The sequence below is a fragment of the Rhipicephalus sanguineus genome, chromosome 1, assembly GCF_013339695.2.
Source record: "Rhipicephalus sanguineus isolate Rsan-2018 chromosome 1, BIME_Rsan_1.4, whole genome shotgun sequence".
In the NCBI taxonomy this organism is placed as follows: domain Eukaryota; kingdom Metazoa; phylum Arthropoda; class Arachnida; order Ixodida; family Ixodidae; genus Rhipicephalus; species Rhipicephalus sanguineus.
The window spans coordinates 179,254,222-179,270,643 of record NC_051176.1 but is presented as its reverse complement, the minus strand read 5'-3'; the positions used below and the strand labels follow the sequence as shown (position 1 = coordinate 179,270,643).

At 42.2% G+C, this 16,422-nt stretch overlaps 1 protein-coding gene across 4 annotated transcripts in view; it reads right to left on the bottom strand.

The window, feature by feature from the left end:
• The window catches only part of LOC119403260 (diacylglycerol O-acyltransferase 1), a 165,161-nt gene that overhangs the window by 20,248 nt on the left and 128,491 nt on the right, over positions 1 to 16,422 (bottom strand). For all 4 annotated transcript variants that reach the window (XR_007417002.1, XM_037670214.2, XM_037670221.2 and 1 more), the window contains one exon: positions 10,116 to 10,160. Coding sequence is in view for 3 of the 4 variants with exons in the window: in XM_037670214.2 (XP_037526142.1) it covers positions 10,116 to 10,160 (45 nt within the window). In the remaining variant the exon portion in view is untranslated. The remainder of the gene's footprint in view (positions 1 to 10,115; positions 10,161 to 16,422) is intronic.

The following is a 16,422-nucleotide window of genomic DNA, read 5'->3' as shown; positions in this document are numbered from 1 at the left end:
CATGCCATAGTGTGGGACTCCGGATTAATTTTGGCTGCACAGAGTTCTTTTATATGCATATAAATATAACTACAGGAATATTTTGGCATTTGGCCAGGCAACACACACACTCTATGTGTGTACATGTGTGTGTGCAACAGGTTACCTACTAGAACACCCCAAACACAGAACAAGAACCAGTTTATTGAAATTGAAGGTCATCTACATGCATCTAACACCCAAGTAACCCAAACTATGTTTCACGGTACCAAAATGTCTTGTGCATCTCGTAGTGGAATACTAAATTAGGTAGCATAGCCATTAATAAATGCTTTCCACATGCCTCTATTCGTATGCTCTGTCTTTTGATGTAACACATATAAATGGCATGTTGATGGTTAAATGAACAAATAAATTTATGAAGGAGTGCCAAAGATAAAAATATACACCCATTGGTTGATTCCTCTTTCACAGGTATTGGTCATAACATGAAAGTGAAAAGTGTATTCTAAGAAGCACTGGTAGCTCAGACAACACACATATCCCCAGGATATGTGTGTTGGATGGATATCCTTGAAAGGATACTGAGGTCTCCTGAGGATGTCCATGAAATGTTCCACACAAATCCAGGCAACCCCCCAAGTGAAACAGCGAAATACACCGAGGTGCATGCTGGGTCTTTCGTAGATCTTATCACCACGTAAGATGGTCATTCCATTCCAGGCTTGAGACATAAAACAAACTTTATTAGCCACGCACATTCCAGGCACGTGTGTCAAGCAGGGCCTCTGTGCAAATTCTAATGCCTTTGGCTTATTTCATTGAAACTGTCCATGATACACAATGTCAATTAACAACTGTGGCAAAAAAAATAATCAAGCTGCCACTGCTTGCCATGCATATTAACATGTGGCAGAACCTGGAACATGTTTGCATGGCGATTCCAATTCCCACAGCTCAAGTATGTCTGTGACAGTGCACTAATTTTTATCTTGTCGAATGGAACATCTCTTGAGAGTCCAGTGGACGTCTTTACAAAAATGTAGGAAGTGTAGCTTTTTTTTTTTGGACGTCCCTGGGACTTTTTGTGTCGACTAAGAGGTTTGTTCAACATTAGGAAACATGCCATAGACTTGTGTAAGGGCTATACCCCTACACTGGCAGATCAAAATCGGACAAATAAAATATAACCAAGAACAATATTCAAAGAACAAGTTCCAACTGATGTATTTTGAAAAACTACATATTCCACCTGACGAACTGCGGGATCCCCAGCACTATTGGTGGCATGGAGGAGAACTTTACTCATGAATGTACTGGCAATCTGAGCGTAAGCAGTAGCAGCAACACCAAAGACGTGAAGTCAATTGCGCAGTGTGCATAAATGAATACACTCAAACCTCGATATAACGAACACGGATATAACGAATTATCGGTTATAACAAAGTAAATGAAGAATAGTCTTGTCATAGCTACAGTGTTACAAATACACGTTTATAACGAATTTTCGGATATAACGAAGTTATTTTCGTGGCAGATGTGACTTTGTTATAACGAGGTTTCAGTGTAAATCAATTCATTATGAAAAGGATAACATTCATTTTGGTGGTGGTGGTGTGATTACAGCTATAAGAATAAAGCAGATTACAGTGCATTTCATATTCGTAGACAGAAAAATTATTCCAAATGGCCCCGTCCCATGTAAGGGCCGCACCTCATCAAGATCAAGAAGAAAGTGCAGCCCTTACACAAGTCTTATGATGATAGTTTGGTGTCACTTGCACAAGGTCCAGATGCGGACAAAGAGTGCCAATGGCAATAAAGGTGAATCAGCAATGAAGACTAATGGCAATGCACAGATGTGATGTGGCTGTAAAGGGACCTTCAACATAGTCTCTGAAAAGGCCCCGAGTAAATATACATTTACTAAAAGTATGGCAATGTAAACTGAGGAGGGCTATCAACAAAGAAGGCATCAAAATAGGGTGATTAGATAAAATGTTTGAGTGTTAATAGCACTATACTGCCTAGCCATGACCACTACTGCCTAGCCATGGCCATGGCCTAGAGCAGCGATTTTCCTAACCTCTCAAGGAAGGGGGGTTACACCTCCTTTTCTTTTTTTTGAAGGCACTAATTCACAATAACTTCATTTCTTTGGTTTTTAGACGGAAAATTTTGTGTAACAGCGCCGAAAGGAGATCATATGTACACGATAGAACACATTGTCCATGGCTTGCTTGTCCAACACAAAAGAAAGTACAGCAAAAACTACAACTGCCCAGGCTTCAAGGTGTCAGGGCCAAGGTCAAGGCGCAAGTGTGAGAAGCATGCAGCAAGGTGGTGTTGCCACGTGGCGACACCAAACAGAAACATGTGGCGCGTTAATTGTCTAGTGGCAGCATGGAGCGATGTGCATGCCATTGTAAACTTTTCGTTGTGCTTTGCATGATTTGCTACATTGGTGGATGCTCAGATACTTAGGCAAAGTGCCCTCCAGAGATAAAATTTTACCATTTCTCAACACAGCAGCCGTGCTTCCAGCACCAGCAGTAGTGTCGATATTTTCGGCGTACGTACACGTATACGTCGCATTAAGTGAGTGCTTTTGTATGGACCTTACCAAGTGCGCCTGTGCACGCAGTGAACACGTAATCATAGTTGTGTAATTATGCAGCGCTGACAGAACAAAGTGGAAACTAGCGAAGTGATCTTGGCAAAATATTGAATGCTTACGAACACTGCTTCGGGTGTGTTCGTGACATGTAAGGTGGTGTTTGCGACATGTACACTGAAAGCTTGAAGAATGCATTTGGGAAATGTAAAATTAGCACATATGCAGAAGACTAGACGAATTTCACAAATTCTGAAACTTCAATATGAGAAAAAGAATTACACCATCTCCCACTCAAGGGAACCATATGAGGGAATGCGAAGCAGCATTGGGGCCACACACCAAGTTTCCGTTACGTTCACTCGGCGTTTCCGTTAGTGTGTGAGGTTTGTATTTAGTGTTTGTGTTATCATCATGTTGTGTTTGTGCGTTGCTTTCAGTTAGTGTCGAGTGAACGAGTGGCGCCGACGTTCACGTTACAACTCGTCTGAACGGGAGTGAAGCGAGAACGATGGAAGCCGACCGAGCGCACGTGCTTATATACACATGAAATGGGGGAAGGAGAGGAGAGAGTGGGTTACAGGCTGTATTTGGCTGCGGCATGGCTGCATCATGTGGGAGGAGAGGCTGCGCAGCGGCTGCAGCGCGGGGGAGGAGAGGAGAGAAGGCGACCGAACACATGCATAAAGGAGAAGGGTGGGAGAGAAAGTAGGCGCATGCGCAGTGGAGCGTGTACGCTGCCACCGCAGCCGAACACAGCCCCGAGCAAAAGCTGCTTCGCATCTAAAAAACACAAACGCATAGTGCAGTAAGGGCTTAACGGGGTCACAACCTACGTAGGCTAAAAAGAGAGCATGGGTGACCTGTCTAGTACACGTGAGCTAGAAGTCCGTCTCTTGTTTTGTGAAGTTGCTAAATAAAGGTATACATAATGCATAATGCTCCCTGCATGCGGTACTTCATCACAATAAAGAATACAAAAAATCACATCATCTCCCGCTAAAGGGGACCATGACGCAATGCGAAGCAGCGTTTCAGCATGTCGAGCCCGCATTTGAGATGGGTAGTGGAGAGGGGGAGTGGAGAGGATTTGCACATGCGCAGTAAGGGTGGTCACGCCGCACACCACAACCACCACCACCGGATTGAACTCCCCCATAACATGCTTTGCATCTAAAAAACTTTGAGGACGCTTGAGCTTCGCCTTCAAGAGTAGAACGCGATAGCATAATCCAACCCTGTTCGCATCGCCTTCTCAATCGCTAGCCTGGCTTTGCTTCTCGGTGGACACCTAAATCATGCCACAATTAAGGAAAGGATTGTCTGTGTCTGTAAATTGGCCCTTTCAAACTATCCTAGAATGCCTACTGCAAGTACAGTTGCTAAGTGGCCACTACGACAGAACTCTGCTTTTTGCAAGTTGGCAAGCTACCAACTATGCATCCGTAAAGCAACACGTGCACCTGCACAGCTGCACACATTGTTGAGGCTGTTGTTGACAATGATAATTAATTATGCCTGTGTGCTGTGTAATTGGTGGGCCTTTAAAACAACCGCGCATGTCACATGTTTTGATGCCTTGTATGATTCTACGTTTCTGCCACACGATATTGCACGTGTTTGTGATACTCCACGCACTACATAACATTCATATAGTGATTTTTTTGAAGCGATTTCGAGCACGGGCGTGGCTCTGTGGTAGAACACCTGCTTGCCATGCAGATGTCCTGGGTTCGATTCCCACTTGAAACCGGAAATTTTTTATTTTTTATTTGCATCTATCTCGAATTATCGCTCATGGACAACGCTGATTTTTTGCTCACAACCTACGACGCCGACACCGACATCGGAATTTCTGCGAAACGAGCTCTTTATTGCTATTGCGCCATTAAAAATGTATGTCTGAATTTAACTCTATATGCCTCCCAGTTCGTGCTCCCCCCCACAAAAATTTATACCCCCCCCCCCCCCACCCAATTTCAATTCTTGGAGAAACCCCTGGCCTGGAGCATGTGGTTTTCAAAATGCTGCCATCATAACATTGGCCTCTCAGGGGAGGTCGTACTATGATTATCTGACTAGTAATGTGCATTGTGTTGACATCATTAAAAAAAAACTTAATTGATTTCATATAAATAAAAATTCATCAGACAGGAACAATGCTGGATGGAGTGGAATATGACCTCTATGCTAATGGCAAGCGCTTTTTTCTTTGGGGCTTCACCTATTGACCTTTCATTAAAACATGTAGGACGGTCAATGGCTCGCCACATTTAGGACAGGCAGGGGGCTCACTATGGGTCAAGAGGTAGGAATGTGTGTCATATGTATGACCTATTCTAAGTCAACAGAGTGTTACTTCAGTTTACCTTACTTTTGTTGTTGGGCCAATTTCCCAAATATTGCTTAACTAAATGAAGCTTATTTGACACTGTAGCATCCCAGAATTGCTGCCAATAACTCCTAAGCTCTTTGCTTAAAAATGACTTCCTGTAAAAGGCAGAAACAGGTACAGAGCGATTTCCAGCTTTCGTAACAATGGGCATGGGCATTTCATGTTACAGTATGTTGCTTGCGATGTCTCTGCGCTCAATAAGCACCCTGCATAACATAAGACATTGCTTCGATGCATAAGTAGTACACAAGAGTGAATGCAGTGACACAATTGCAGGATTTTTCTGCATTTTAAGTGACTTTAATGCTTTTACGACACTTAAAGAGTTTGTGAATATAATGGCTTCATTCATTTTTATAATAAAAAGCATGAAACTGAGCACAATTTTCTGAGCACACTTAAAAAAGACTGCTCCTGTTTCATAAAAAAAAAGTTAATATTTAATTGGTGCACCACATTTTCAGCTAGGAAGCGATCAGGTAGTGAGGGGAAAGTGCTTGCCATATAAAGCTTGTAAAATTTGGCGGCGATAGTAGCCACGCACAACCAAGATTAACAAAGGGACGCTGCTAGGTTGAACACATGCGGACGCCAGTCATGCATTGCTGCCATAACCCAAGGTTGGATAACTACACGCCGTCAGGAAAATTGGAAGTAAATGGAAGAGAGGAGAAGACAGGAAAAAATGACTGTTGATTAACTCTAGGTGGGTCAGTCTGGAGGTGCCGTCGATGTGAAGCAGAGGCCAAAGATGTGTGTTGCCTCTGCCATGGCACCTTAAAGGGACAGACAAGCAATTTTTATGGAGCCTATTTTCTTTAGTGCAACGGAAAGCTTACCAGTGAGAGTGTCCAATCGCGGAATGGTAACGGGGAAAACGCCATAAAACATATGTAATCTGAATTTTTCTATCTGCGGCGAATAGGAAGTTGTATACACAAACGACAACACATGCTGCAAACAGTGAGCGCAAGAGCGGTTTGTGTTCAAGCGTGGCAGTTTGCTGCGCATGCGTGCACTTCACGCACATGCACCGTGGCTCGACATGTTCCACTGGCTACTGCGAAGGCAGTGCTGCTTCTCACAGTGCAACTCCTTTTACCTGGTAAGCAGCACATAATAGAGCGGGGATAAATTATAATATACATACTCTAATTTTCAGGACCAATTATGGCGCGCATAACAGCACCAGACTATGCGACTACGTACCGCAAAGCGATCGACTCCATAATCCAGCTTCAAGGCTCTTCTGATAAGCTACGTGACATACCGGTTTTTTGTTACTTTTAAACACGATTTAAAAATATAAATCCTACTCACAACATGAAAAGGATTCTGGAACCTGTCACTATGTTTTGCAGTTTTTTCATTTCTACCAAGATCTAATAACACGTTCTGTCCAGTTGTCGGTCCCTTTAAACATCTGAAAACCCAGCATTTCTTTACCTATTATGCTTACTGTCTGCTATAATAATGATGTCGCATCATGTTTATACTGACCCCTTCCCTTATGTAATACTACCCTCTCCAAGGGCCTTTAGGGCAATTTTTTAAAAATAAAATAAGAAATAAACGAGTCCCTAAATGTGCACAGTGTGTATTGCTATTGTGAAGCCACTGAGACTAGACATCACAGGAGTCCTAGCAATGACCAAGGATTCACAACAATAGGCACACATGTGAAAGTCCCCAATTAGCTCGTGACTGGCACACGTCTCATGGAGACACTATACTGTAGAAAATGTACACCTGTGAAATTAAACTAGCCAGAAAGCACAGTGATATTCGTATACCATACAAGCAAAGTTGATGTGGCTGTCTATAAATTGCTTGCAAGCTTGCACTTCACTGCTGCAAATGACACAGGTGTATGAATTAGTAGCACTCTGGCTGATTAGATTTGTGCGCAGCATCATGTTGGTGAGAGGATGCATTCAATCTGTAAGCCTGTTGGATTCTTTCCCGCTTGTGGTATGGCTTGGAAATACCTTTGGCAGACATTTTTGCTCTACCCCAACTGGGGATTTGTTCAGCTCCCCAATTGCAAGAGGTACAGTTCATATGTGGTTCATAGTCCATGTCTGGTATAGGGTGACCATCTGTCCTACGACTTGCAGGACTGTCCCGCATTGAAGGATGTTGTCGCGGGTCCCACAAGAGATATGAAAATCTTCAAAAATGTCCCATATTTCACATTTATTATTAATGTTCAGCAGCGCCTTGAGTTCAGCAGCATGTGGCCACCCTGTTTGTGGATGTGTGAGCTGTGAACACTCCAAGCTGTTCAAGCTTCTGAAAAAGTCAGCTTGTGATGAATGACTTCAAGAAAATAAAACAAGAAGCGTTGAATACTTCCCAGGCTGCGCATGCATGCAATTAGTAACGTTTGAAAACTAAGCCACAGCTGTTCTCTGAGCGACTCTTTTTTGAGTTGCCAAATTTTTTTTATCTAACAAAGTAATAACTTTGTTTAATGCCGGAACATATTACAGTGATGTATAAAATAGTTTTCCTTATACAGATAAGTACCTTAGACTCTCATTAAATGGAATCTAAAGGGACTGGGAAAATATGTTCCATTTAAAAGGAGTTCCGTTTGTTGAGAGACAAACAGGGGTGCAGAATCCATGTACGAAAAAAAATCATATCAAAGGCAGTTGTTCTATTTAAGCAGCAGTTCAGTCTAAGAGATTTCCGTTTACTGAGAGTCTACAGTATTTGGCCTTCAACTTGCATAAGTTACTCTATGTCCCAGGCCTGTATCAGAGATGACAAAATATTGTGAGAAAATTTCATGCTAAAAGTTTAAAGCTAAATTATTATACTCAATTTCTCATCGTACTTTGTCAATCCCCCCCGGCCGGCGTGTCACGCATTTCGCTTTTATGAAGGTGGTCACCCTAGTCCAGTATGTGCGAATACTTGCACTTACAGCAGGCATGTCTCATTTTTTTAACGGGGCAAAGTAGTGCCATATTGTGGAAATTCAACAAAATATGCATAAAGATGACTGCATGACGAATATACATGGGGCAAACTTTTGGTGAAGGTTAGCATAAAACATGTTAAAGAATATGTGCCATTGTTGCCCATCTATCAGTAGATTCGTTTTAATTCACCAGAAAAACACAAAAGGTAAAGTAAGTCAGCAAATGATGCAATAAATTTAACACAGAGAGAAGCAAGAGGACATAATGACAACCATAGACTAGTGCTAAAGCTCCACTAACACAATGGTTTTGTACCTATTGATGTAATGACTTTCAGATAATGAGTTTCAGATTAAGGAGTATAAATTTATTCAGTGCAAAGACTATTACTCTTTATTCCAAGCTGTCTCCCATACAGCTTTTAACAGTATGAGAGTTAATAGATTGATTAAATTGTGGGGTTTTACAAGCTATAAAAATAATATATGATTATGAGGCATGTCGTGGTCAGGTACACTTTATTAACTTCGGCCAACCCCCTCGTGTTTCCAGTGTGTGCCTAAACATAAGCACACAGGAATTTTTTAACTTTGACTTCATAGAAACACTGCTGTTATAGGCAGGATTGAAACCACGAACTCGACTTCAGCAGTGCAATGTCATAACCACTCGATTACCATGTTGGATCTCATTTGACAAACATAAAGGCATGGCCTTTAAAACAAGGGAATGGATGAAGGGTCCCATTTTTTGTTAAATGCAACTGTATGAATACAGCAGATAATGAAGCCAAAAAAATAATTTGGGGGGTTATTCACACATTTTAATTGAAGTGTAGCAATTATGAGATAATGGAAAGATGAAATAAAGTGGGTGAAAAAACAACTTGCCACCGATGGGGACTGAACCAACAACCTTAGCAATACGAGTAATGCTCTACTGAGGTATGGACGCAGCCACAGCTCAGTTGGCAGAGCATCGCACATGCACAAAAACAGTTCCCTTTTCTTTGAAAAGATGCAACTTTGGCCTAGGTTCCAGTATTTGCTTCACACTGCAATTTACACACATTGTGGCTTCCCATTAAACATAGAGATAACTTCATCAATGCTGACTCGCACCCAGTGTAGGACAAACTGCAATTGCAAACTCTGCAATGTTCTCCAGTAGCTGGCGGTGCATCGTCTGAGGGATGCTCTCAGATCGTCGATATAAGTAGTGAATGTTGCTTGTCTGTTGTACATGTCAGCAGATTAAAAAAAAAATAGTTGACCCAATATTTCTGTGTCCCTATTGTGCCAGTCATGCACCTCTGACACTTTGCAGTTATATCTCGAAAGTTGTTTGCTCTGTACATACCTGGACCAAAATTCGCCTCAGTCTCAGGGAAAAAAACAGACAATAAAATGATACTACACACTTTTACCTGAGTCGGAGTGAACATTTTAGCAATGAAGCTGTCAGCTACCCGTATACAACAATATGTTGAAGAAATTAGTATTTCTACCCATGAGCACCTGCGTAATGCTTGTTGGAAAGAGATGGGTGCATCAGTGCTTCTACATGTACTCCTCTTTTTAATGATTGAAAAAGTGGGAAAAAAGTTGCCATATCGCAGGGGGCGGAGGTTTTCTTGTGTTCCATTTTAATGGGTGGCTATCATATATCCATTGGACTACCTCAGCGGGTGGTTGTATGCAAAAGGTCACGAAAGTATTGAGTGGTCTGTTGTAAATAAAACCAACAGGATGCATGAAAGACAACTATGATATCAAGAACTTCATTTCACAGCTTTAAAAATATGTAGACTAGTCAAAGAGAGCTAGATAGCTTTAATATCTGAAAAGAGTTTACTGAAAAAAACTTATTTTAAATGTTCAACAAAAACTTAGCTTCAGCGACACGCTCAGCAGACTTCCTCGATGTGGGTAGCAAAGTTCCCTAACTGTTAACAATTGCCCTAATAAGTGATTAGAGAAACAAACTGGCATAAAATAATATTGCATACCACGTGCCCATTGTAGCGATAAAAGGAGGAAGAGCAAATCACAATCATTATGACAATACAAAGGGTACAATTATGGAGGATCTAGCATAAAATGACAAGATGTTAAAGGTAATAACAAAATACAAGAAACCCGTTGCCTCTTAGTGCATTACAGATAGATCAAAAGCCACAGGAAAACAGACTACTTACCGCTAACTTAAGTAACCTTTCAAGCATTGCAGGAAAGTTCATCTCCTGAAACAAAACAAAAGCATTATTAAATTCCACTCTTGAGCACTTTCCTCAGTAAACAGCCATACAGCTATCATTAAATCTTTCTACATTTTCATGGGCATTACTGATAACTGGCATAGATATAAAGAGACAAGCTCATTTTTTATCAATCATAGTACCAGCTGCAGAACTGAGTAATATGTTCTCTTGTATACCCATCCTAAGCTCACATGCAAAATATTTTAAAACAATGTCAAAAAGTTGAAAAAAGTGAATTCTAAGACAAACGTTTATTTTATAGGCTCACATTTATTTTATAGGCTTTTAATAATTCCCTTCACGGGAATTATTAAAATACATTCACTACAATGAATAATAATAACAAGGCACAGTATCTTGTGAATATGCCTAAATTTGAACTTTGCATATGACTTCATGCACCAGAAACGAAGAAAACAGAACAATAAATGGTTCACAGGACAAGGCAGTGTTCCCTTGTGCAGCTTTCCACGGAAGTCTTTTCTTTTCCATGAAAAACATGCTGTAGCTCTACCAAACACAAATATTTCTACTGTGCTGTGGGCTTTAGATCACCGCATATGCAAAAATGGCATGACAAAAGCAAATGTTGTGCGGGCGCTTTTGGATCTGTTAAAAAAATGCCAGGCCTGCACAGAACCTGCAACACAGTCACAGTGAAAGCTGGAGGAGTGGTCTTTCTAGAGCCTGTTGTAAACTCTCTTGGGGCGACTACCATATGTGTGCAAACAGAGGCGGAGTGGGGAGGAGGTGCAGGAGGGGTGGTCGCCCCCCTAATTATCTAAAAGGGTGTGCCAATCCCGCCCCATACCTTCACTCAGTAGGTCCTACTACGTCATTTTTTAATGTGCAGGGTTATGGCTACGCATGCTTTTTGACGATCATGGTGACCAAGGACCCCTGATGTTGCGTTCAAAGAACTGTTATTTTCCCCCTTTACTCTGGAAAGCTGAGGACCAATGGCCTTTGTGAGAAGCATGTTATCGCTTCATTTCATTTTTCCATCCACTGTGGAGCTTGTTCTCTTTCGGAATCAGCCAATTGGGGTGGGGGGGTGCTGCAATGAAACCTGCCCCCCCCCCCCCCCCGCCCTCCCCCGTATAGTGAAGAACACCCTGTGCACGCCTATGGCAACTGCTACAAGTACAGTTGCAAAATATCCACAATGCCATAAATCATCATAATTTTGTGAATGAAAGAAGGGGAATTTAAGGGCTCGTTTTCTTTGTTAGACGACGTCAATGAGAACCAACAGACAATCAAGCCACAGAAAGTATAGGGAACGTTACTTACTGTAATTATGATATAAATGCGCAGAAATTAAAATGGACGAAAAGACAACTTGCCGCCGGCAGGAACCGAACCTGCAACCTTCGAATGTGTCCAATGCTCTACCAATTGAGCTACTATGGTGGTAGACCTCCCGTTAATCGAAGGTCACAGGTTTGGTCCCTGCCGGTGGCAAGTTGTCTTTTTGTCCACTTTAATTTCTGCATATTTATATCATAATTACAACAAATAACGTCCCCTATACTTTCCGTGGCTTGATTGTCCGTTGGTTCTCATTAACATTGTGTCTAATAAAGAAAACAAGCCCTTAAATTCCCCTTCTTTCATTCATTCATAGAGAGGGTCTCGTTCTGGCAGACTTGATGCCTTCAGGTAGTACGCGAGGGATTATTGGTCAACTGCCAGCTCGTAAAAAGATTATGTGCTACTTGATGCCAGTAGGCAAAAGCAGAGTGTTCTGCACTTGCCGTCATGGCTACAAGCGGCGCTGACTAACACTCCCAAGTTTTAAATGCACAGATATATACTCGATAAAGTATACGGGAGGTTGACCTCCGCCATAGCTCAATTGGTAGAGCCTTGGACGCATTATTCGAAGGTTGCAGATTCAGTCCCTGCTGGCGGCAAGTTGTCTTTTCGTCCACTTTAATTTCTGCACATTTATGTCATAATTACAACAAATAATGTCACCTATACTTTCCCTGGCTTCTGTTAGTTCTGATTAGCATAATTTGGCAAAGTAGAAAAGCACCCATTATGCCATTATTCAGCATTCTGCGGAGGAGCGAGGTACCCGCTACACATCTGTAAGGCGTTACGGGCACTTTGTTGACGCTGTGTCTAATGACAATTAAGAATTATGGCTGAACCCATTGCAATGGGTGGGAAGCTTAAAACCACCTACCCATTATGCAATTCGTATTGTGTGATGCCTGGTGTAATTTTGCTCTTCTACCACGCTATATTACATCTGTTAACACTTTCGTGACCGCACCTACTCCCATCGATAGTATGTTATCGATGACTTCAAGATCAAGTTTTGGCACTCTCTGAGCGGTTCTGGACAGCTCACGCAATACAAAGCATAAAATAACAAGTTTTTTATCACTTTTGTTTGCGAGTTTGTTTTTTCCACCGCGGGAAGATCTTTAAAGCTCGTTCGCAGTCGGGTAGGTGAGCGCTCATTGTTTCAGACTTCGCGTCGACGCCGCTCGCGGGTGTTCCACAGAAACGGCTAATTTCGACGGATTCCGATTAATATGAGCGGGAATATCTGGATGATGGTAGCACTACAGACACGGAAGACGACTTAGATTTGCCAGGCTTCAGTACGGACGGCGAAAGTGCGTCAAACCTCCCCGGAACATCAGCAGCTATCCGCCGGTAATTTTCGTCTTCTCCTCGGGTCGTTTTATCGCTGCCGCGCGTCGATGTAAACGTATCCGGTGTGTTCTAAAAATAGCAGCTCTTATCTGCAAGGTGTTAACTTCGTTCGGGCGGGAGCATTTGGCGCCGTCTGCAGAAAGAGTGCAGTTCTCTTCGCGAAGACTGCGCGGAGCACACTTTGACCCAACGCTCCGGTGTGCTGCGCGGCGGCGTCTTCGTGTTGTTTTTTACCACAGAAGTCGTCAGAGAGATATGCAACCACACAGATAAGTATGCGTGGATGCATACTTTCGAAAAGCCAACATACAGTGAGAGGGACGGATCCATTACTGAAGAGAAGATGAGCAAGTTCGTCTGACTCCATGTGTACATGGTAATCGTTGAAGTCCCGTGCTTGCATTGGTGTTGGTGTCGACGACACATATTTGCAGGCCTTCGTCCACCGTCAGTGATGCCACGGAAAAGGTTCAAGGCTTCTTGAGTGCCTCTGATCTGAAGAAGACGACCGTCGCATCCCACGAGAATCTTCACCCCATGTCTTCTCTATAGCAACGCATGAACGATTTTTCTACGCTATCTTTTAACCCCATCGGAACCTTTCAGTGGATGAGAAAATGGTGAAATATGAAGGTTGGTATGGTATTCGGCAGTATATGAGCGAGAAAGAGGTCAAATGAGGGTACAATTATGGATTTTTGCAGATTTGGAACAGGCTACACTATTCATTTCAACAAATACACAGGAAAATTGAAAAATACCAGAACTGCAAACTATGCTAGGAAAGTTGAACAGAAAAAAAATTTTTTTCCTCGAACATGCGCAGCCAGCCTTTGTTTTACCGCGTCGAGAACCTGCAGCGCGCGGTGGCATGATGGGCACTAGTGCCTATATTCTTGTATTTATGTAAATAATCTTTGCACTTACAGACCTTATATTTCCACTATTATTGTATGAGGGCTTTGCGTTCAAAACATATATTTCGATTTTTTTAAATGTTTAACCATTGCGGAGTAGCATTGATGTTTTTATGAATGTTTCTTTCTTTTTGATGCATTTTTCTTTGATAATTTTTATATTGAATTCCAAATAAATCCGTTGTTTGAAATTAATACTGTTGGAAAGACCAATTCTTCCTTTATTTGATACCCTACACATTAGCATCAATTATATTCTGTGGCAGGAAAAAAATATTTCCTGGACTAGCCAAAAACAACCAATTTTTCCGTGGTCACGAAAGTGTTAACGCGATTCCTTGTGCAATTTGACGCCTGCATAGGGTCTTTTTGCGAAAGAGCTTCAAGCACCTGCGTGGTTCTGTTGTAGAATATTTGAGTGCCACGCAGAGGGCCTGGGTTTAAACCCTGCTCGATTCTAGACTTTTTTTATCATTGCGCATGACAGCGGTAACGGACGCCGGCGGTGGACAACTGTGCCACCAAAATCTGCTGTTGTTGTGACCTCATAACAGCTTTCGCTGTAAAAATACTGTCGCTATGCAGCAAAAGACTTCTTCGCCCACAGGTACATGCGATAACTGTTTGCAATATTTCAATCCATTTCTTTCTTTAGTTTTTCAGACGACTTGTTATATATTATAGGTTAACTTCAAACGATAGCGCCAATAAGTAGAGCTGTGCGAATAGCAAAATTTTGGGTGTGAAGCGAATTCGAATATTGAAGTGAGAGTGCGAATCAAATCGAACATTTTTCGAATATTTATTGAATATTTCTAGAATATTTTTCGAATACTTCGAAGCGAAAATGCAGAAAAAAAAGTTAGAGAGGATTCCTAAGCATATTCTTATGAGAAGGCAACATGAAAGTGTTTCTTTTCGCTAGGTTGATGCACTGGCGGGCTGGTGTTTCATAGTTGTCTTATCAAGAATGAGGCAATGTAGAGGCCAAATTCTATTTATGTACATGATTTGGTGCAACCAAAGTGTTGCCGGTAACACTTTACATGTGATAGGCAAAGATGCCATTTCCTCAGCCTCTCCTCCCCTTTCAACTTCTGTGGAAGCCCCACTGATCTGGCGGAGAAGGGTGTGCTCCCTTCAAGTCCGGAGTTCCAGATCTGCCTCGTAGACGTCGATATATAAGAACATCTGAAATGTTGGATGCTAAAAAGCTTCGGCTTCCGATTTTTCGGACTTCCTGCCCAAATTTCAGGTCCAAAACAGCATTAGTTGAGCCCCCACCTCTGTCACATCTTTCATATCCATGTTGGAATCAGCGTTTTCTTGAGTTAATACATCTGCGACCGTAGCAGAGTTTGAAAGGCAGTTTTGCCGCAATACCAGGGTGTGATGAGGTGAAGCATATGGAAAATCTAGGGACCACTTCCAATTGGACGTTGTCTCTTGGCAAAGTTCGACCGTAACGGAGCTTGAAAGGCGGCTTTGCCGCAATACGAGAGTGTAATGAGGTGAAGCATATTGAAAATCTGAAGGGGTCACTTTCAATCGGACGTTGACTGTATTTGTTTTGGGGAAGTTCGAATAGTTCGAATAGTAAAATTCCAGTGCGAATCGAATCGAATAGCAAACACTATTTGAAAAATATTCGAAATTTCGAATATTCACACACTCCTACCAATAAGTCAACCCCCTTGCGGTGCTAAAACTTTCATTCTCATACTGCTTCCTCTGCAGCACACAGGAGCGAGTACAAAAAAAATTGGGGGACGCTTAAGCTTCGCCTTTAAGAGTTGAACGCGATAGCGATATTCTGTTCCTAGTGCGCAGTTCCAACACTACGAGTGTTTAACAGAATGCGCGAACTAAGGTGTGTGCCTTATGTAATGGGTAGCATGCTTTAAACCAGGAGCTATTATGCGCGAGAAACTTTTTCGAAGTTGCGATGCACCCACTACGTGGTCTTAAGGGAATACTCGCAGTAATATGTGCCTTTTGTAATGGGCGGCTGGCTTTAAACCACCAAGTCGTTATGATATTGACGTGGTGTGACGCCCGATGGCAATGTACGCTTGTACCACGCAGTATTACTCCGATATTACATCTCGTACTTTGACACCTGTATACAGGACGCGTATTTTTGGGAAGCATGAAAGTTACTTTCAGTGCAGCTCCAAGCAGTGGCGTGGCTGTGTGGTAGAACACCTGCTTGCCACGCAGACGGCCTGGGTTCGATTCTCACTCGGACCCAACATTTTTATTATTTATTTTATTTGCAGCTTTTTCGATTTTTCGGTCACGGACAAGATGATGATTTTTCGCTCACAACCAACGGCCCCGACGCCGACGGCGGAATTTCTGCGATACGAGCTCTCTAACGCTATCGCGTTAAAACATAAGCTACAAACAAATGGCTGAAATTGTGTGATACAAAGAAGCAGTGTGACCGAGGCACTTGCTGAAAACAAAGCAGAAGATGGCTTGCTCTCTTTCTGTTCATCTGTACAGTGACACAACGATTACGACGCATAAATGCATTCAGTTGGAAAAAGCTCAGAGCAGTTTAATGAAGGTGCATTTCATAACGAATACTGCTGCCATATAACTTACTGGCTATCAGAAAATTTCACTGGCTGCCATTTAAACAGTTCCCT